This window comes from Mya arenaria, chromosome 14 (genome assembly GCF_026914265.1).
Source record: "Mya arenaria isolate MELC-2E11 chromosome 14, ASM2691426v1".
NCBI lineage: Eukaryota > Metazoa > Mollusca > Bivalvia > Myida > Myidae > Mya > Mya arenaria.
This window is the reverse complement of record NC_069135.1, coordinates 58,538,722-58,561,869: the sequence shown is the minus strand read 5'-3', so window position 1 is coordinate 58,561,869 and position 23,148 is coordinate 58,538,722. Positions and strand designations below refer to the sequence as shown.

The 23,148-nt window shown below is 35.9% G+C and overlaps 3 protein-coding genes across 4 annotated transcripts in view; 2 read left to right on the top strand and 1 right to left on the bottom strand.

Annotated features, from left to right (window-relative positions):
- LOC128217300 (G-patch domain and KOW motifs-containing protein-like) overlaps window positions 1-23,148 on the top strand; it is a 95,871-nt gene that overhangs the window by 30,918 nt on the left and 41,805 nt on the right. The window lies entirely within an intron of this gene.
- Window positions 2,549-23,080, bottom strand: LOC128217303 (cyclin-dependent kinase 20-like). Of its 2 annotated transcripts, none has more exons than XM_052924353.1 (11): window positions 23,023-23,080; window positions 9,120-9,241; window positions 8,613-8,686; window positions 7,900-7,939; window positions 6,577-6,765; window positions 6,146-6,267; window positions 5,775-5,837; window positions 5,144-5,195; window positions 4,594-4,665; window positions 3,896-4,051; window positions 2,549-3,338 (listed from the first exon to the last, which is right to left on the bottom strand). In XM_052924353.1, exons 2-11 carry the CDS (start codon window positions 9,192-9,194, stop codon window positions 3,150-3,152), a joined length of 1,032 nt encoding a protein of 343 aa, XP_052780313.1. In that variant the 5' UTR covers window positions 9,195-9,241; window positions 23,023-23,080; the 3' UTR covers window positions 2,549-3,149. The 2 variants fall into 2 exon arrangements, with proteins under 2 accessions (XP_052780313.1, XP_052780312.1); XM_052924352.1 differs by lacking the exon at window positions 23,023-23,080 and adding an exon at window positions 10,289-10,330.
- On the top strand, window positions 10,393-18,164 carry LOC128217301 (formylglycine-generating enzyme-like). Its single transcript, XM_052924351.1, has 8 exons — window positions 10,393-10,836; window positions 11,607-11,681; window positions 12,053-12,135; window positions 14,230-14,352; window positions 15,548-15,662; window positions 15,921-16,037; window positions 16,383-16,442; window positions 17,254-18,164. Exons 1-8 carry the CDS (start codon window positions 10,402-10,404, stop codon window positions 17,371-17,373), a joined length of 1,128 nt encoding a protein of 375 aa, XP_052780311.1. The 5' UTR covers window positions 10,393-10,401; the 3' UTR covers window positions 17,374-18,164.

Sequence of the window (23,148 nt, the reverse complement as noted above, 5' to 3'; positions counted from 1 at the left end):
GTGTGTTTTTCTACAGATGAGAAACCACATTATAAAGTTATGTCTGGTTAAGTTGCAAAACGGCAAATCTTAAAAAATAAGCTGGGTACATATTTGAGACGGATTGCTGGAAAAATAGGTAAATTCTAAATTGCATAAATATATACTTCACTCAAATTTTTGTTGTGTATTTTGAACAGTAACTATTAAATAAATAAATAATCTTGACAGCTTCTTTCTTAATCTTTCAACAGTAACGAACCCTTACAGCCTGCTGTTTGAGGGAGCATTAAAAAAATTCATGGAATAATAAAAGTACTTTTAGTAAAAACTAAATAATGCCAGACGTTTTTGCAAATAACAAATATGGTTTTAGGTTTTAAGTCATGTTGCCAAGGTTGTATAAGTTTCAGATTCAAGATCATAACAACTTCTAGCTCCTAAGTTTGCAGCATCATCATCGTTGTTGTAGTGCAAATACTTTAACATTGGCCATAACTAAAAAAAACCCAGATATTCCGATAAGATATTCAATTAAATCTAGGCACACATGTTACCAGCGCCAATGCACACATGTACAGCAAGGTCCACTACTCTGACTTAGATAATCATCCTAGCCCCAATTTCTCGAAACTTCTTAAGCTTAACAGGCTTAAGTAGCTTATTTCAGTTGGTCGAAATACATACTTTAATTTGAATTTTATAAATGACCAAGAGGCCCATGAGGGCCTATGCTCTGCTGGCATGGCTCTTGTGGTCATTTATAATCCAGAGCATGTATGTATGGGTAATAGGCAACAAACATATAGTTCACGTTTTGTGTTTGGGTTAGCTAAAAACGTTGCACATTCAACATCTGAGGAGAGAAAGTGTTGTAAACAGATTAGTTGCATGAACTATTTTAATATGTGCCAAGTTAAGGAGGCAAAAAAAATATTTGTTTTCAAAACTGTACTTATGGTCAAAAGTTCACTGCTGTAGCTTCAAAATTAAGAAAGTAGGTCAAAAGGTCACAGTCAAGGTCATCCGAGGGCAACATTGATACTTGTTTGCAAAACTGTACACATGGTCCAAATTTTATTGCTGTAAATTCAAAAATAAGAAAGTAGGTAAAGAGGTCACAAACAAGGTCATCTAAGTACAAACTAAATATTTATTTACCAAATAGTACACATGGTCCAATTTTCATTGCTATATCTTCAAAAATAAGAACGTAGGTCAAAAGGTCACAGTGAAGGTTATCCAAGGACAACATCAATGCTCGTGCGCAAAACTGTACACATGGTCGAAATTTCATTGCTGTAGCTTTAAAAATAAAAGGGTAGGTCAAAAGGTCAAAGTCAATGTCATCCGAAGACAACATTGATGCTCGTTTGCAAAACTTTACACATGGTCCAAATTTCATTGCTGTAGCTTTAAAATAAAAAAGTAGGTCAAAAGGGGTGGGGCCAACTTTGGCATAATTTCAACTGTTTTGCTAGACGGTCATCATTTGATGCTCCACAACAAATATCAAAGGTATGAGCCTTGTGGTTTGAAACAAGATTTTGAAAAAATTCTCAAACAAGTCTCTAGGAAACTTGTGACCCCCGGGACAGGGCCAGTTTTGACACCAGGGGCATAATTTGAACAACCATGGTAGCGGACTACTAAATTATGCCTTATTAAAAATAGCAAGGGTCTGCCTAGCAGTTTCAGACAAAAAAGAATTTCAAACATTTTCCAATTCAAGTATACCAAACCTGTGAACCGGGGGCATGGCCAGTAATGACCCCAGATGCATAATTGAACAAACTTTTACAAACAATTGTGTTTAGATGGATGCACAAACGATGATACCTCTGGTCTTTGGCCAATTGAGCTAAAAATTAACCAACCCCTTTAAATTGTAATTTTGATCTCTTTCAACAAGGGCAAGGGAGAGTACACCATGAAACAAACTGCACAACCAAAAAAACAAGTTGTCTCTCTTTAATCCTAGACTTGGCTATAAATGTAGACATGGCTAAAAATAGCATTTTTTATACTTTCAAGGGCCATAATCTAGGCATTCATGGGCGGATCTTGCTGGTTTTCGAAAGGAACCGAGCTCTGATGGATATTTAAATACTGTATCGTGCTCACAAGCAATTGTTTACAGACGCACTGAGGCACAGACGCACATACAACGTACACATTACCATCTCATAAGCTCTACTGGCCTTTGGCCAGTAGAGCTAAAAATGGTTTATTGCGATAATCATAAAGATAATTCCTATCTATAGTATAAAAACTCTTAAAGAACCAAGTATTACGTAAATTATTGAAAAGCAAAAATAGTGAGCTAAGCTTAATCCTGTCATTAGGGACTTAAGAAGTTTCGAGTATTTATGAGTTATGAGGGAGTTAAGTCCCTAGTTTGACTGAGAAAAAAAGTGTTGACTCCCTCACTTTCACTTTTTTTTATGTTTTTATTCACTTTTAAAACTTCTATTTTTAAATCTTTGCATCTTCACTATTTAATCTTTGCAATTTCAAAATACTTTTCCAAAAAAGAGAAAAAAACATTTTTATAGTATTTATTCATCTTTCTCTTTAACTGACAAGAATAAATATTATGAAATATATACAATTGAATGGTAAAATATATCACAGTTACCTGGCAGTTCTACAATTTTAAATACAAGTTAGAAAAAAAAGGTTAACACTGCTCCACGGAGGTATAAACCCATGGTTTAAAGGTGCATGTTTTTTTTATAAATTCTCATTATGAGTCATATTGCAATTTTTCATGAAATGTATCTTTTACATGAGCCATTTTAATAATTTCGAACTGTCATTAGCATCTTTGATCACATGGTCAGTTTGATATGTCTAGAAATAGTATTTAGTCAAAACATATACATGTAACAATTAAACATTAAAAGAGCTGAACCTTCAGCATTGTCATATATGGAAGCAAATTATGACTTGATAACACATTTTAAAACTCCTCATCAAATGCACACATCATGCATATATGTCTCCAGTTTTGTTGCACAGAAAATCTTCAGTAAGTAGGCAGCTCAGCAGTGTTTATCCGAAAAAACAGTCAGCGTGCCATTATTCCTACCACTGTGTGCCTTGGTATGAGTATCTGTTTCTGCTGCCATCTTGAATTTTCAAACACAATTTGCAATTTTCACAACACATCATTTTATTTTCACCACATGTGGGGCTAACAGTTCAGGATCTACTAGAGACTTGTCTAAGGGTGCCTCTATGTTATACTGATGGGCGTTCTGGCGCCGCTGATGCCCGCGTTGACTGCGCTGGAGTATCGGCAGTTCAGAGTGATGGGCTGGCAGGGGCTCCGTGAAGAAATATGGGTGGACTAGAGCCTGGAATGAAGAATCTTATAGTGAAGTCAACAGCTACACAAATACAGACTGCAGGACAATTGCCTGGGATCGGAAATAAAAAATGAAATATGGTGTGTATAAGCTTATTTATACTCGCACTCGGGCCTTGACCATTCAGCGAGTGCCCCATTGAGAATGTTAGTCATTTTTGTTTTTCTTGGAGCATAGTGCACAGACAGAATGCAACCCTGGTTAGAGCTATCCTGCTTCTTTAACGTGCACCAGTGTATAGCACTGTCTCCCATTTAACGTCCCTCCTAGAAGATGATTAGTATTTATTATCGGTGTGACAGGGAATCGAACCTGCGGCCCCTGGATTGATAGTCAAGTGTGTTACCACTGGACCACGGATCCGCCACATGAATTATGGTCAGACAGGGACATTTTTATATATTTTTAGAAGATGCCACACATGAATTTCTGCTCAGTAAACCAGAATTTCAATAACCGTAATCCTTACCAAAGCTCACACACCAATGCTATAACAATATTTTGATTGTTTGAAAAACGGACAAGATAACAAAATAATCTGTCACCTCTTTAGCAGAGACCCTCTGTTTAGACTGGTACACCAGAAACTTCTTCAGCAGATCTAGTGCCTCTGTGGACGCGTCAGGAACGACTAGCTCAAAGGGCATCGGGTGGGTCTCTGGGAATGTGATCTTGTTGTAATCTGGCAACTCATGCATGCCCTGTTAATACAGAACATTGAATTACAATCAAGTTCCATACAGAAGCTTGTACAGAAATGCCAAAGCAGAAACACCTTTTGATGCCTTCGAGATGTTTGCCTGCCAATGGCAACTAAATTTTATTAACACAATATAAGCTTTAAAGCTGCACTCTCACAGACTGAACTTTTTGACAATTGTTTGTCTTGGAACAAGCCAATTTATGCTTAAATGCATGGATACCAGTGATATGAGACTGCTGACTAAAAATAAGATCACAGGTTTTCATATTTAAGTTCAACAACTGATGTTTTAAGCATATTTCTTAAACCATTGAGAGTACTCACATGTCAGATTTTCACATTGGGGGTAACAAGTACTCCTTGTATACTGACAACTAACAAGTAATTAGTACTCACTGGCCAGATTTTCACATTGGGAGTACTGAGTACTCCTTTTATACTGACAATAAACAAGTAGTTAGTACTCATGGGCCAGATTTTCACATTTGGAGTACCAAGTACTCCTTGTATACTGACAACAAACAAGAAGTTAGTACTCACAGGCCAGATTTTCTCGTTGGGAGTACCAAGTACTCCTTGCACGCAGCACAGCTGTTTTATATCATTCTCTCCCTGAATTATGATATAAAACACAATGTTAGCTTGACATTTTTTTTGTATTGAGTTTCAGTAGTAAATCGAAATCAAAATTTAGCTGTCCAGTAAAAATATTCAAAATTTGCATCTAATAGAAAAGTTATAGAATGTTTATAGGTTAATACACTTTTATTTGTATTCATCTTGTAAAAGTTTAAATGATTTCTACTCTTCAATGTCTACTGAAAGTGATAATACAATATTGAAGATAACAATCAATATATACCATCTGTTAGACATGATAAATGTGTAAATCGTATGTTGCAACTACTATACTATGTGTGTTTTTTTGTACATTTTGTGTATTTTGGGCCCGGTGGCCTTTGTTTACTTGAATAAAATGAATTGAATTGAATTTGTCTAGTTTAGCATTCTGATCTTTTTTTTCCAGAAAATTCTTTAGTTTATTTATATATCAAGCTTCATTTAATGTCAAAAATGGAACTTGACTTACTGGAAATAGGGGAGAATTGTTCAGCAGTTCACCAAAAATACAGCCAACTGCCCTGAAACCAAGATGTCAAGTTACAATATATTTGATATAAGCTACCAGGAAGAATGAGTTGAAAAATCTTTCTTGCACACATATGCATTCAAATTAATTACACACAGCATGTAAATCTACAACACAAAAATGACATACACTAATTCTGTAATAAGTTGTGCATAAGTCTGTGCTTCAAACTTTTAATAAAAAAGTTCATGTTGCTTCTGTATTAAAAAAAGTATTATTTCTGTAAACCTTCAATAATGTAAGGGCTATTCCATTTAAACATATAACCCCCATGGGGAAGGCACTTTTAAATTATATCACCACCTACAAAAGCAAATTTACTCTTTTGGGGTCAAAATTAGTGAAAAAAGACACCCACCCAAATTCTAAGAAAATAATTGTCTCCCCCCCCGTGGGTTATAACTTATACGGGAATAGCCCATACAGGTTTGAGGTACATTTACTTCAAATCAAACCCACTATGTAAGTATGATGATGATGTGTAAATGAGTGTGAGCGATATTAAGCAAATTACGGTAAGCTTGTACAATATATAAAACTATTAATATTAAAGACTATTGAAGTGAAGTACCACAGGTCCACGCCTTCGTCGTATTTCCTCGCTCCGTATAGAAGTTCAGGCGCTCTGTACCATCTGAAATACGAGAAGCAAGAGTTTACAAAATAAACATTTACAGTCATCTAAAACAGGGGAAACAAGAAGGTATAATTGTCTATGAATCATAAACATGCAGATATAATAGCTTCTAAGCATGAAATCAGAACAAAATATTAATATTAACGATTAATTATTTATTAAAAGTATTTATAATGATAGTAACATTTCAAATACCAAACAAATGCAAATGACAGAGGAAAATGATGACCACTATGATACTATCTTTACTTCAAATCTCATATCTTTTTAATGAGTAATATAAACAGTAGCCCTGTCTAGCTGACCTTGTGGCCACTTGGTGACTGTACAGTCTATTTCCCTTGTTCTGAAACACCCGAGCAAGCCCAAAGTCTGCAATCTTGAGATGCCCTGTGCTGCTGATCAGCAAGTTGGCTGGCTTCAGATCCTGAATGTAAACCATAGTGAATGATGGTACAGGACTAGCTCATCAGTTGCTTATTTAGATTACACATACAAATATGCATACAGATAGCAGAACTATTATATCCAAAAAATAAATTACCTGCGTATAACAGAATGAACAGTAAAGACTTATACTGCGTTATTTTATTCTGGTTCTAAAATTTTATTAATATTTGTTTTTCATGTTGTCAATGAAACAGATTCAAAACCTAAAGTTTTTTTTGCATTTACCACAATGAACTACAATGGGATTAAATACTATTCAACAATAAAGTCCCAATTATCTCCATACCCTGTGCATGATGTTGTTTTCATGACAGAAGGCGACTCCCTTCAGCAACATGAGCATGTATGACTTCACCTGGCCCTCCGTGAGTGGCTTGTCTGAGTTGCGGATCACTTCAGAAAGGTCTGAGGGCATGTACTCAAACTCCAGAACCAGGGAACTGCCGTGCGGGAACACCTGACGCAGTTTTACCACCTAAAAACACAGGGCATGTCCAGCGTCAAACAACCTTGAGAAAGATTTCGGACTCTTATGATAATATGGTATAATCTTTCTTGCCCTTTGCACCATCATAACATTAACACAATGCATTTGCTTATGGTTTAACATTTATTTGGATATGAAGTACATTTAAACACTGTAAATCCGAAGTCGTCTGGACCCAGATAAAAACGTCAGATTAATAATATATCAGATCAACAATACAGGTAATTAGAACATTATTAGAAACGATAATTTTGGATAAACAGTGTTCAGATTAACGATGTTTAAATGTAAAAGGTTTCAAGAAGCTTATAACATAACAATAAATGATTTTAAGTTGTTGAAAAAAATATTGTAATTACTAATACTTTGTTGCAAATATCACAACTGCAACTAACTATTGACTCTTATAATGTTGAAATGTTTCGTTAAGTTCTGAAAATATTAACAATAATAACAGGGGTTCTAATAGTTTGTTTAAATTTGTTAATCCTGAAAATTGGCTATGGGTCTGTTTGGGTATGAGGAAGTTATTCACAAAGCAGGGTTAAAGGCTTAGACCCCTTTTGAAATAGTTTCCAAAGTCATTCGTATTCTTTTAAGGTACTTCCTACTGATTTTGAACCAAACATCCGAGCAAAAAAACAAATCTTTCCTACTGTACAATTGCAGGGATGTGATTGACCTGGCAGCTGGGGGGCTGTAACCATTTTGGCCATGGGTTCTTGGGGAACTTTTGGGGTCAAAAGCACACTGCCGTAGAAGAAAAACTGGCTTTTTAGAAGCTCTTTTGAGGGTTCTTCTGACTTTAAATTTGAAGCAAACTGGGATATCAACTCTAACAACCAAAAGCACACTAGTATATTCTTTAATCAGCTAAAAAAAAAAAAAATATGGGGCCATTAGATCCGCGGAATTCCGCGAATCCGCGGACAAATCACATCCCTGAATAGTCTGAGGTTGAAGACTCTCAATCCTGAATTGATGAATAATTCTGAGCTTTATAAGCCCCATCATCGGTAACCATGTCACATTTTCCGTTACACTTCATATTGATACACATAGCATAGTGTATCAGGAGTATCTGACGATGTAGAACCCTTTTAGTATTAATATTTTACTTACGTATGGATTATCTTCTATCTCTTGTAAAGCTTTGATTTCTCTGCAATAAATCATTTTGAGAATTTTGTTATATATCATTGTTATGCACCAGTCAATTATAAACACGGCCACCCCAGGTCCGGGGAATAGCGGGGACTTTGACTTGTGGTCCAGCCAAGTTCAGGCAAAATCCCCGCTCTGCGTCGATGAGCTGCTGGTAAAACCCCCGCCAAATGTCCCCACACCCCAGGGACCCTAGGTAAGGCCCATTCCCAACTATATTTGGTGCGAAGACAAAACCACCACAGTCACCCGGCACTGCGGGGCCACCTGGAAGGTAAAAACACGGCCCATTTCCCTGTATATCCCCGATATACATGTGTACCCCCCGACCTGGGGGGGGGGGGCCATGGTTACAACTGACTGGTGCATTAAGCATGTTTAAAATCTAATATAAAACATTATCATTCACATAGAAATTAAAAAATACATTTATACGTGTATCTGGGTATTCTGTGTATACTTTACTGGAACTTAAACTGTCTTAACATTTGAACTGACTTTCATAGAACGGACACAGCCCGTAGTTTTTCGCAAGTCAGAGCGTGGGGTAATAAGTTTGAAGAGTTTACCAATGAAGATAATAATCTGTGCAATCACTACATAAGTATTTCTGAAAACTTGTTACATTCTTTATTTGCCAATAATCATTTTACATTACATGTATTACTTACCTGAGTGCAGTGTTAGGAATACCATCTTCTAACTTCCTCAAAGGAATTTTCTTTAATGCAATCACTTCTCCACTCTGAAGCAGAAAAACATAAATAATATTTATTTTATTTTTCAGTGTAAAACAAAACTGGTTACTTACATGTCAAAGTAATTGAACAGTATGATATTTTGTTAAATATAACAGTTTACAGTCCCAAAGTATCATTCAGGCAATATTCTCATGAATAAATAAGAACAGACTTCAGAGGGATAGCATTTGCTTTTCCCATAAGTATAGACATTTACTTCTGGATATGAACTACAATGCCAAGTCCTTATATTGAATTATATATTTTAAAATGAAGTTCTAGTACCATGTTGTATGTAATAACGTGATAAGAATACTAAGACTGTTACAGCAAAATTTTCAAAGATTCTGTAAAAACATTCTTGAATTGGCTTGTCTCTTATAAGTGTACATGTCTGTGAACTTGTATACAGCCTTTACTTAAAGATGTTTTGATTACCTCCACATGCTTGGCTTTCAGGACGATTCCATGAGCGCCCTCTCCAATCCTTCCCAGTATTGTGTACTGCTCCATACTAACATGAGAGACAGCAGTAGGTGTGGGCTGAAGAGAAATGTGGGCTGAAGAGAAAATTAAAAATGACATATATACATTGTAGTTATAGTACCATCATTATGCAGTGTACAAAAAAACAAGCAAAGGCTCAGTGTAAGACAGAGGTAACTCTAAAACTGATCAACATTTTTCCATGTTTTATTCATTTTCATTCAAACTAAGGGGTGAAATGAACTATTCGTTGACAACCTTGAAATACCATAAGACTTCTTGAAATACCATAAGACTACACAGTCACATTGAGGACTGATTAAAAGTGTTGGGCACTGTCATCCCACAAGAGTAAGTCTTTATATTTGATATGATCTTGATTTGATTCTAAATGGACAAATGTTAAAAATTATTTGTGATACAGTTTAAAAATTAAGAAATTTTTGTTTTTGGACTTTAACAAATGCGTCATGCATCACTGATTAGGCCTAAACCTCCCATAATGGTATGCATTGAAAATTGGTCTTTTTTAAGTGGACCTCTAGTCATTCTAAAATGCCATCCAGGCTTCTTTTTTTAAAGATGTTTAGTGGACAGCATTTTAGAATGACTAAGGGGACCGCGGAACTCAAGAGGGTGATGGGGTAACCTTTAAGGCAGAAACTCAAAATTTGACATTTGTTGGTAGGCAGAGTAGCGCTATATATAAGTTTTCTTTTTTTATAAAGGATTTGGGTAAAAGTGTATTTGGTACACAATGGGGATGAGGGTCGCATGTGTACACAGCCTCATTCACAAATATAGAATATAAAATTGAACAAATAAAAAATAGTTGTATATGCCATCATAATATATTATAAATTGAAATGAAATATTAACAAAAACATAACATTAATATAATATACAGAGGCTGAGAGCATGCAATAACATTGACAACTGTATCCGAAAAAAATCATCCAGATTACCTATGCATTACTACATTTTAATAGGTACAAAATGGAGATAGTAATACTGTTGAACGAATTTACCATTTTAACATGAGTTAGAAATCATATCATTGTTTCATAGGTTAAAAACGCTTTACATATTAACAATTTTACTCAAATTTAATACTTTTATACCTGTTTGCTTTTGCAGGACAACAGTGTAAACAATTTCGGATATCTTCCTATTTTCTTTCTTTTCATTTTTCTTTCGCTTCAATTAAAAAAAGTTAAAACCTGGGACGGGCAAAATGGCTGGATATTCACGTTCTGCGATTTTATTATTTTGTTTTTCTTTGTTATTTCAAACGGTGTCATTAGAGTCCTGCGATGCTGACACGTGCAATCAAGGGTCAGAATCAGACTCCGACAAAAGTTGCGGCTGTTCCATAAGTCGACAACAGACAGACACTCAAAATGCTGACACTGAAACTGAAAGTTCATCACTTTCACATGAGAAATCTAAATACACGGACAAGGAATTCAATGGTGACTTTCAAAGAACAAACGAAATGGTTCAGATTCCAGCAGGGTCCTACATTATGGGCACTAATGAGCCTGTATTTATCGCAGACGGGGAAGGCCCAGAACGTAAAGTTACATTGGACAAGTTTTATCTGGACAAATATGAAGTGAGCAACGCTGAGTTCAGCCTATTTGTAAAAGAAACAGGATATAAAACCGAGGTAAGCCTAGAATACAATATGGGGTAAATCCATAGTTTATGATAAAACACTTAATTATCAAAACAGGGTTTATTGATATATTAAAAACAGATGGATCCCTTGCCTTGATCTGTACCAAGTCCACGTAAATGGCTATCTACAATAACTAGCGATCACGGATACTTTTTTATTATTTTGACATTTCTTATGTATCCCTGTAAGGATACAACTCTCTACCATTTAAAACCGGGCATGTTTTTTTGCATATATATGTGTTTAATAGTAGGCAATAATATTTTCGTAGAAATTTGAATTTATTACGGAGAAAATTTTAAAAATGAGGCCGCGAGGATTCTCTGTGCAAGGACCGTTTGCTACTTTTTGCTAGGATAGTGGACGTCACGTGTCTGCCATAGTAAAATGAAATTGTCAAAAGACTTGTTGATGGCCATTTAGGTGGACTTAAACTCAGACTCAGGCTGTTACTGAATACGGGCCCCAGTCTTTTCCCTTTGGAGCCAAAATGTGGCTACTTTCCAATTGTCAAAAATCCCAAAAGTTATCCAATTGGCTAAAAAAATCTCATTTGAGTGAATTTTGTTGCAAAGATAATAAAATGGGGCTCCTTCATATGTAAGGAATAGCTTAATCCAAGAGATAATAAAAAACATCAGCAATTATCCCACTTATATGACATGAATTGACCAAATTTTCTAAAATAAAAAGGCTTTTTCCCAATTTCTGCTGGAACAGCCCTGTATATATTGCTCATACTATTTCTTATTTGACAGGCTGAAACATTCGGGAACTCGTTCGTGATGGATAAGTATTTGGACCAGGATACCCTGGAAAAAATCACTCAGGCTGTGAGTTGCAAATTATTTTACTTGAAAGATCTGTATTAAAAATAAAATAATTGATTAATAATTCATTTAAGATATAATAATTGTACATGCCTGTTTGTCCTATGTAGAAAAACATACTCTATACCGGGTAGTCATATTTAATGCTTCACTATTTATATTTTCAGGTTTCAGGAAATTTATTATTCTTAAACAAGCTAACATGTCTGAAATCAATAAATAAATTCAATGGTTCACTTTTTTAAAAACATGTCATGTTAAAGAAGTCCATCCTCAGCATCCCAGCATAAGATATCATATAGGTTATGAATATGCAAGGACGCCAAGGATGTTACTTGTCATACATCAATTTGTGTGATACATGTCTGTGTCAGGTGGCAGCTGCCCCGTGGTGGGTGCCAGTGATTGGAGCAGACTGGAAACATCCTGAAGGACCACCTTCGAATATTCAGGACAGGTGACAGTGATTTTATTTGCAAATGTTTAAACTGCTGTGCCATTATGCCTAAGAAATTAGCACAATAAGTCCCAACAATTTGGGAGAAACTAGATCATTTTAATAAGCAATTTTATACCACTTAAAGTCTTCATGATATGTAAAAGTTAATCAATCCAGCAGTTATAAATAAGCATTTTCATTACTGGTCTTTTAATAAAAATAACATGATTTCTTTTTTTTAAAGAAGCTTTTTTTCTTTGTTAAACAGTCTGTAAAAAGCAGTAAGTTTCATGAAAAATCGCTGAGTGACTTCACCTACTCAACTTACTCATGCACATGGGTATCATGCAACTCATTATCTAAGACAAATACAACCATTCAAACACTTCAACATCTTCATTTTTAAAGTGACTAGCTCATGTGATTGTAAAATAAACTTTTTTTGGTATGTATGTTGCAAATCATTAAGAGTGTTAAAACTAAGATAATGATGGCTGGGATCCTTCAACAAATACTGCTGTACATGTTTTTGCTCAAATATTGTCTTTGAAGTCCATGATTTTGAATAGCGATAGATACAGCTTAAAGGTTAAGTTATTCTCATGTTTATGTATGAGTCCTTGTGGGCGTGAGGTTTTGTAGTCAGTATTTAATTTTTTTCCCGTACTGTGCTTGCCAGAATATTTTTACACAAGATAATAAAACAGAGACTTAGAAAAAAATCTTAGGTAGGGTTGGGTGTCCTGATCCTAATGTATTTTTTTTTCGGCCTTATAATATAAATGTTTTCTGATGCATTACATGGGGAAAAAATGGTGCCCAAACAAGAGTGAGTCCCTTTAAGTAAAAATAATATTTTCCAGTTCAAAGTTTCTTGCATTCATTTATGTATTCATAATATAGTATATGTCCTATATATATTACAGTGATTTTTTGTGGAATTATTTTCACCACATGTACCTTTAATATTAGGAAAAAAGTCAACTTTGGGAAAATACAAAATCAGGCCAAAATAGCTTATATAATGAAATACATGTTTTCACCTTTTTATGCATACATTATGCTGAGAAAAAGTCAGTCTTGTCAAGATTTTTTTTTTTCAAGAAATTTATTGTTATTTTATTCATTTAAGTAATCAGCATTTATCAAATTTGGAAATAAATATTAGGGAAAAATAGACAACTTTTCACAAGGGAACAGCCTTTAGAAGGCAGAAAATTGCATAAAAAATCACTGTATTAAGAATATAATCTACATGTCCAGTCGATGAAATTGGCTATCAGTCTTCAAGTACCACTTTTTATCATGAAGATTTGTAGTTTTAAAACTTAAAAGAGATGACATCATATTATGGGTCCTGTCCAGGCCTGCTGAAAACAGGTTAAAATCTAAGACATCTAGAACGCTTAAGGTAAAATCTTAATGATTAAGAATAGCGTGCTCGCTCTTCCCTTGTTAATCATTAAGATTTTGTCTGATATGGTCTGATTATAACACATGATAGAATGATAACAAAAAATTGTATACTTGTGATATGAATTAGTAGATTTTGGCTTTTAAAAAATAAGTCCTGCTTCTTATCGAATGTGTTTAAGTTAATTGTTACGGTATGTGCTTAATATGTAGGGATTAAGGTAGAGTGTTTATAATGGGAGGGAGGGTGCTTCACCCTGTCCCTTTTTGGAAGCGCCCTTTTGTCCTTATGGAGAACAGAATGTGCACCCAACTGCCTTCAGAGAATTAACTGCTTAAGATTATCAAATATTTTTATTGTTTTTATTAAAAATTGAGATATTATTATGAATTGAAACAAACTTCACAAATTTAGTAGAAACCTAATTTTACCTCAAAAAAGCACAATTTCGCACATTTCTATGAAATTTATTCATAAATCTTTAATTATTTTCTGCCTCATACAATGTGCCGTTTTGTTCCTAAGCACACTGTCTCTATTCTGCAGCACCCTGTCCTTTTTATAGCCTGGCTAAAACCCTGAGTCTTTTTGTAGTAGAGAAGAATTGCAAAACTTAACATAAAAACAGATATTGAAATATAATGGAATATTCATTTAGTTGAGTAAATAATATTTTCAACAGAATTATTTTTTTACAGAATGAATCACCCAGTTCTGCACACATCATGGAATGATGCTGTCAAGTATTGTGCCTGGGCGGGAAAGCGGCTGCCAACAGAGGCGGAATGGGAGTACGCCTGCAGAGGAGGGCGGGATGGAAAGTATGTGTCCTCGCTGAAAGTGCTGCATAGTTCGAAATATAATTTGGTAGCAACCATTTGTCCATTATAAATTTAAAAGCTCAGTCAAAGTGTAAAATACTAGACTATTGTTTGGGCTTTGTTGGTGTGTCAAATACCAGACCACAGTCTGTGCCCTGTTGGTGTGTGAAATACGAGACTACAGTCTGTGCTCTGTCGGTGTGTCAAATACCAGACTACAGTCTGTGCTCTGTCTGTGTGTCAAATACCAGACTACAGTCTGTGCTCTGTTGGTGTGTCAAATAACAGACTGTAGTCTGTGCTCTGTCGGTGTGTCAAATTACAGACTACAGTCTGTGCTCTGTCTGTGTGTCAAATACCAGACTACAGTCTGTGCTCTGTTGGTGTGTCAAATACCAGACTACAGTCTGTGCTCTGTGTGCCAAATACCAGACTACAGTCTGTGCTCTGTTGGTGTGTCAAATAACAGATTGTAGTCTGTGCTCTGTCGGTGTGTCAAATTACAGACTACAGTCTGTGCTCTGTTGGTGTGTCAAATACCAGACTACAATCTGTGCTCTGTCTGTGTGTCAAATACCAGACTACAGTATGTGCTGTGTTGGTGTGTCAAATTACAGACTACAGTCTGTACTCTGTCAGTGTGTCAAATTACAGACTACAGTCTGTGCTCTGTCTGTGTGTCAAATACCAGACTACAGTATGTGCTCTGTTGGTGTGTCAAATAACAGACTACAGTATGTGCTCTGTTGGTGTGTCAAATAACAGACTACAGTCTGTGCTCTGTTGGTGTGTCAAATAACAGACTACAGTATGTGCTCTGTTGGTGTGTCAAATACCAGACTACAGTATGTGCTCTGTTGGTGTGTCAAATAACAGACTACAGTATGTGCTCTGTTGGTGTGTCAAATAACAGACTACAGTCTGTGCTCTGTTGGTGTGTCAAATAACAGACTACAGTATGTGCTCTGTTGGTGTGTCAAATAACAGACTACAGTATGTGCTCTGTTGGTGTGTCAAATAACAGATTACAGTCTGTGCTCTGTTGGTGTGTCAGGACATTTTACTTGCTTATTTTTCTGAGGCAAACATGAAAAATGTCAATAAAAAATTGATAAAATTAAATTAACATTGTATGAAAAAAAAAAAAAAAAAAAAAAAAAAAAAAAAAACATAAAATAATGATTATCAAATGCAGGTTATATGCGTGGGGAAACAACGAAAATCCAAAGGGAGCACACTGGATGAATATATGGCACGGGGAATTCCCAAAGGAGAACTCAGCAGATGATGGCTATGTTGGAACTGCTCCGGTAAGATTTCCATTTAAGCCGTCTTTATAAATGTTTAATATATAAATGTTTGGTTGTTAGATAAAACTTTCAATACACATACTTTTACGTTATATCAAAATAAAACCCCATATGTTCAACTATTTCAATATTTTTTGATAAAGTAAAATCACACAACACAAGTCATTCAGCAAACAAATTTCATAAATCAAGCCAGGTGCATGGTTGGAATTTAAGAACTATAACGGTATCTGGATGGAGTAATGCTTGTGTTTGCAGGTGACTGAGTTTCCCGAACAGAACAAGTACGGTGTAAAAAACATGGTAGGGAATGTGTGGGAATGGACGCAGGATTGGTGGGTCACGGACCATGACACACAACATAAGACCAACCCGGTGAGTACACAGTCTGACAATAACAGTCAACACCAGCAGGTGTCCTCAGGGTGACAAATTAGTGGTTTTCAAATTGATAAGATTGTGGTAAAGTGATGAAACTTGGTATACAGAGGTCTCATGTGGGATGCCATTTGAGGTCAGTGAGGTCAAGGTCATTGTTGCTGTTATTTACATAGAGAAATTGTTTCTCCACAATAACATGGGCTCGGCATGATGTTAAAAGTCAAGTAGCTTGCTTGTAAAAAACTCATTAAGCATTCAAAGACTGAATATGAAAAGGAATATCTTGGTTCAGCTCAAACTATAGCCTAACTCAGACACTTTATTGATTTTGTTTTTCAGAATGGGCCTGATTCCGGAATCGACAAGGTCAAGAAGGGGGGCTCATTCATGTGCCATAAGGTAGGTTACATGTAACAAGCTGTTGTGGAACAAACCTATTTGGTTGTATTAATAGTAACAAATCTAGATACAGCTATGCTAAAGAACGATCTCTTTCTTTTGCTCATAATTGTATTATGTGAACATTTTCAATAAAGCTGCACTCTCACAGATTTACCATTTTGACAAAAAAACAATTGGCTTGGAATGATGAGCCAATTTTTGCATAAATGTCTGGAAACCAGTGATATAAGACTGCTGACAAAAGATACAATTTTTCATATTGATGTTCGAAAAATTTTATGGCGAAAAGCGTTATTAACAATTTAAGAAAAATTTAAGTGTTTTTTGGCAGATTTTCAAACAATTGAGATCTGTTCTATTGGGAATTTTATCTTTTATGACTGTAGTGAAGGCATTAATGCCAAAATCAGCTGATTCTGAGACAAAATTTAAAAAAAATCAAAACTGTTAATCTCTGAGAGTGCAGCTTTAAAATGAAAGCAAAGCTGCATCAGACTTTTCTTTGTAAGAAAATGAATAGAAGTTTGGTAACATCTTGCAACATTGTGTAAAATGTGCAAACTGGTCAAATAAATGCATGATCAATTTTCAACCATGTTTTTTTCTTTATGGAAATTATGCTAATGCATGAATTTGATACAGTGTGTATACCATGTGATAAATAATGTCAAAAATGCTACGTCAGAAGGCAACATTTTGCTTCGAATGATGGCTTAAAACAAAGAAAACTTTTCTCTTTCTTCACCATTTTAAATGAAACAAAGCGCAGTCTAAGCCACTTTAAGAGCCCTGTCCATTTCTACTTCAGTCCTACTGCTACCGATACCGTTGTGCTGCACGCAGCCAGAACACGCCGGACAGCTCCTCCCACAACCTCGGCTTCCGTTGTGCCAGCAATACATTGCCAGAATATCTCAAGAAATCCTAGTTGTGTTATTATAGTTTTTTTTCCATGAATGTAATATTTATGTTAAGTATATATGCAAAAAATGTTATATAGAGGGGTTTATCAATGGAATTGTTTTATGCCTTCCTTTTTTTCTTGGTGAGCGGAGGCTGACCAGAACATTTAAAAAAGTACATTATCCTAATTTCTTCTTTTCAATTATTACCAAGTTCATCGGTTTTTATTGCAGTCTATTTGCAACACATGATAGTATTTTATTGATATAATTTCTTATGCATTCCAATATACATAATTAAATAGGGATGCGCCTTTTTATAATTTATAGATCTCTTTCATCATACTTTTGTTTGTTTTAGCATAAATTCTTCACTTCATATTCAATTTTTTGTAGAATGGGAAGAAGTACAAAATGTAATACCTGGCCCCAATTTCTCGAAAGTTCTTAAGCGCTGTTAGGTTAAGTAGCTTATTTCATTAAGATGATTTCCTTCCTTAATTTTGATTTTACTTAATAAAAATGTGTTAATCGTGATAACCATAAACTCCTTTGCCATTTAAAGTCCAAAAAGTCTTTAAAAAGTAAACATTATACAAACTTTACCAAAACAAAAATAGTGAGCTTAGCTTAATCCAGTAAAAAGGGACTTAAGATGTTTTGAGAAATTGGGACTAATCATGCTGAGTGCAGCTGAGTTGGTATTTGGTAGAGTTTACAATTGGTCCACCAACTGCAAAGCTGGTTGTTTTTAACATTCAAATTTCAATTTATTCTTTAAAAGTATACATTCTTCTTTTCATTACAGTTGTGTTAGGGTGGGTTGTTGTTAGGGCGGGTTATTGTTAGGGTGGGTTATTGTTAGGGTGGGTTATTGTTAGGGCGGGTTATTATTGGGGTGGGTTATTGTTAGGGCGGGTTATTATTGGGTGGGTTATTGGAAGGGTAGGTTATTGTTAGGGTGGGTTATTGTTAGGGCGGGTTATTATTGGGTGGGTTATTGGAAGGGTAGGGTTATGATTAGTGTTAGACTCAAGACATAAAAACAGTGGCTGACTAGTTGTAGGATAACCTCCTTAAATTGGAGTCTTTAGAAATGGATCCATTTATATGCAACTCAACTCAACTCAACTCAACTGATACATATACTCTTTTGTATAATGCACACAAAGTATTCACACATGATTAACACATAGTTTCATATGCCATTGACATCTTACTAATTTACATAATAAATATTGCATAATATGTTTTTGTCTGTGGCATGTATATTTATTCTTTATACTCATATTGTACACTTTCATAATTATGTGCACATTGTTTAGGGTAATTCCATTTAAACTATAACGGCCTGAGGAAGGCGAAATAAAGAAACTCCTTAGTAGACGTTCCAGTTTGTTTTTCGCTTTTGATTGTACAAGTTAAATGTAACAATTTAAAAAAGCAACTTAATAAGGCGGATACATGTATTCCAAATTTAAATTGCCTTCCCGGGGTGGGGAGTATCTTCAAATGTAATAGTCATAAGGAAAGTATTTATTTCATGCTAAAGTCACATTTTTATCAATGGTCCATAATACATGTTTTACACTAAACAAAATTCCTAACCGGCCACTTAGTAAAGTAACCTTCTTGAAAAGTGCATTAAGTATAATCAACATACAGTTCAGTTTTCAATATCTGCTATCTCGTGGCAATAGTCTTTGAAAAATTCAGCCAAATCGAAGCATAAACGGCAGAGAAAGCACAGTTCATATGTGGTTACTCCTAAATCCAAAAGTCACAAGGAAAAGAAATAACAATGCAAATTCCATAGGGAATCAAAATTTTCATTGTTTTTGTATTTTTAGCAATCTTTTGACTCAGGCTTTGTTTTACATAGATGGTAATGTTAAAGTTGAACATTCATTTGAACTAATTAAGCCGTTGGTGACTGTGTTTCAGTCGCACATATGATGTAATACCATTTTAAAGTGACTAAGGGTGGTATTTTTTATTTTTCTTCCTTTACACGCTATGTTATATTTTGTGACTTTTATGATTGAGGGTGTTGTCATTTGAGACACTGTATCTTTTTGACAACCCGAAATATGTGAACCAAGATGTAATGGTCTTTTCGTGAAACTAATTTGTTCCGGTAATTAGGCATATTTCAGGGGGAAAGAAATATTAGAAGATTTCTTAGGTGGACGGTTAGGAATTTTGTTTAGTGTAAAAATGTGTTGTTCAAGTTGAAAATAATGTGTTCAAGAAGTTACCACAGGGTTTTATCATTTAAGGAAAAGAATCTGCCATATTGTTATGTGCATAGACTTTTCGTCAACATCATAATTACTTCATTTACACAGTTGGTACAAATACCTTTGGTTTTATTCCATTAAAAATGAAATGTTGTTCCAGATTAGGCCATATCAAATTGATTTCATGTTTAGTGTCTTGTTCCCATTTCAAAACATACATAAGTGACAGACAAAGTGCCACAGAAACAGCAAATATTCTCCCATTTCAACAAATGTGCTTTATAGCAGGAAGCATCAATGGAAAGACAGCATTTTATGCAGGTTAACACATCTTGAAAAATAACTCTTAAACTGAATTTTTTATTATGCCCCCCTTCGAAGAAGAGGGGTATATTGCTTTGCACAGGCATGTCGGTCGGTCGGTCCGTCCGTCGGTAGACCAAAGCTTGTCCGAGTGATAACTCAACAATTCCTGGACGTATGGTCATCAAACTTCACATGAAGGTTGGGCCTGACCAGTAGATGACCCCTATTGATTTTGGGGGTCATCGGGTCAAAGGTCAAGGTCACAGTGACCTTTAATGGTAAAATAATTTTAAAGCTTGTCCGAGTGATAACTCAACAATGCCTGCACCAATGGCCCTCAAACTTGACATGGAGGTTGGGCCTGACCAGTAGATGACCCCTATTGTTTTGGGGGGTCATCACGCCATAGGTCAAGGTCACAGTGACCTTGAATGGTAAAAGGTCGTCCGAGTGATAACTTGACAATGCCCGCACCCATGGCCCTCAAACTTGACTTGGAGGTTGGGCCTGACCAGTAGCTGACCCCTATTGTTTTTGGGGCTCATCGGGTCAAAGGTCAAGTTCACAGTGACCTTGAATGGTAAAAGGTTGTCCGAGTGATAACTCAACAATGCCGGCACCCATGGCCCTCATAATTGAATTGGAGGTTGGGCCTGACCAGGACATGACCCGTATTGTTTTTGGGGGTCATCGGGCCAAAGGTCAAGGTCACAGTGACCTTGAATGGTAAAAGGTTGTCCGAGTGATAATTCGACAATGCCTGCACCCATGGCCCTCATAATTGAATTGGAGGTTGGGCCTGACCAGTAGAAGACCCCTACTGTTTTTGGGGGTCATCGGGCCAAAGGTCAAGGTCACAGTCACCTTGAATGGTAAAAGGTTGTCCGAGTGATAACTCGACAATGCCTGCACCCATGGCCCTCAAACTTGACTTGGAGAATTGGCCTGACCAGTAGATGACCCCTATGGTTTTTGGGGGTCATCTGGCCAAAGGTCAAGTTCACAGTGACCTGGAATGGTAAAAGGTTGTCCGAGTGATAACTCGACAATGCCTGCACCCATGGCCCTCAAACTTGACTTGGAGGTTGGGCCTGGCCAGAAGATGTCCCTATTGATTTTAGAGGTCATTGGGCTAAAGGTCAAGGTCACAGTGACCTGGAATGGTAAAAGGTTATCCGAGTGATAACTCGACAATGCCTGCACCCATGGCCCTCAAGCTTGACTTGGAGGTTGGGCCTGGCCAGAAGATGGTCCCTATTTGATTTTAGGGGTCATTGGGCCAAAGGTCAAGGTCACAGTGACCTTGAATGATAAAAGGTTGTCCGAGTGATAACTCAACAATGCCTGCACCCATGGCCCTCAAACTTGACATTGAGGTTTTGCCTGACCAGTAGATGACCCCTATTGATTTTAGGGGTCAAAGGTCAAGGTCGCAGTGACCTTGAAAGCGACCTCGACAATTCCTGGACCTATGGTCATCAAACTTGACATGAAGGTTGGGCCTGCCCAGTAGATGACCCCTATCGACTTTGGGGGTCATCAGGCCAAGGTCAATGTCACAGTCACCTTTAACGCAAAAAAGTTAACAAATCTTCTCCCACTGATATCTCAACAATGCCTGAACCTATGATCATTAAACTTGATATGGATGTTAAGCCTGACCAGTAGATCACCCTTATTGATTTTAGGATTCATAGAGCCAAAGGTCAAGGTCACAGTGATCTTGAATGGTAAAAGGTTGTCAGAGTGATAACTCAACAATGCCTGAACCCATGGCCTTCAAACTTGACCTGGAGTTGCATCTGACTTGTAGATGACCCCTTATGATTTAAGGGGTCATTGGGTCAAAGGTCAAGGTCACAGTGACCTTGAACGAAAAAAACTTGTCTGTGTGATAACTTGACAATGCCTGCACCCATGGCCCTCGAACTTGACATTTAGGTTTCTGGTGACCAGCTGATGACTCTGGATTTTGAGTTCATAGAGTCAAAGGTCATGGTCATAACACACTCTATCCTCACACTTTAATGGTCATAATCTGAAAACTGCCTTAATGGCAACAAATCAGCTGTCATTTCGGTCCATGCATATTTCATTCAATTGTCCATATAATCCTGACAACATGGCGCTCAGGGGGGGCATAATGTTTGACAAACATCTCTTGTTGCTTTTGACAGGCACATATAAGTTATAACATCATAATTGTATTCATTTCCAAAACAAAGCGGTGTGTAGTCAAGCACGCTGGCCTATATCAGCTCTTGTTATTGTTTAAAGTCTATTTGTTTGATTTATTTCTTAATATATTGTAAGTGGTTTTATAGTTGATTTAAATCATCCGTACACTGTCTGTTCACAAAATGTGTTTTCTGTAGGTTCTGTATGTTTACAATAAAAAACAGACTTCAAAAAATGGTGTTTGATTATTTATTTATGAATTGTTTCAACTTTAAACACAAATGTATATGTTTGTATGAAAAGGCTATACTTTATTTCAATACAGCACTACTGAGATGTTTTCTGAACAAGAATTTTTGCATGAAATGGTGTATAGTGACTGAGATTTTAACACAGTAACCTAAAATGTACATGCATACTATAAAAATGTAAATTGTCAACTGTGAGTCTATTCATAATACTTTTATTATACATGAATATTATTTAAAACATTGCGTGAACAAATTTCTTAAACATGTTTTAAATGTATACTTAGTGGAGTAACTTATTTGATTTTCACACAAATACACAATGGTGCAGTTAACAAGATATGATGGAAATTTTTTGCTTCTGTTTGTTTATCATGAAAATATCTGTGATGTTTATTTGCAAAGAACTGTTCTAAATATTGCATTGTTAAGTTAAAGTGGGTGTTGGTAGAGTACATATTTTTATATAAATAAAAGGAGATCACCACACATGTTTTATAGTTTCTGCTTTGATGTTTGAAAAACTTGCTTTATTTTGGATATATATATAATATATATATATAGTTATAGTTTCTGCTTTGATGTTTGAAAAACTTGCTTTATTTTGGATATATACAACATTGTTTTGAAGTAAATAAAAGTGATCCACCCCTATTTCCAATACCCCCAACTCCCCCCTCACCACCCCGCCCCACATCCACACCTTGTCTCTTATTTCCAAATGCCTGGATCTCTTAATCTTATAATTATCCGAAATAATAGATTTGTGCAAATAATGTTCATCTCGGATCAATATTTTAGTAATTGCGATGTTCAGTACGGCGCGACG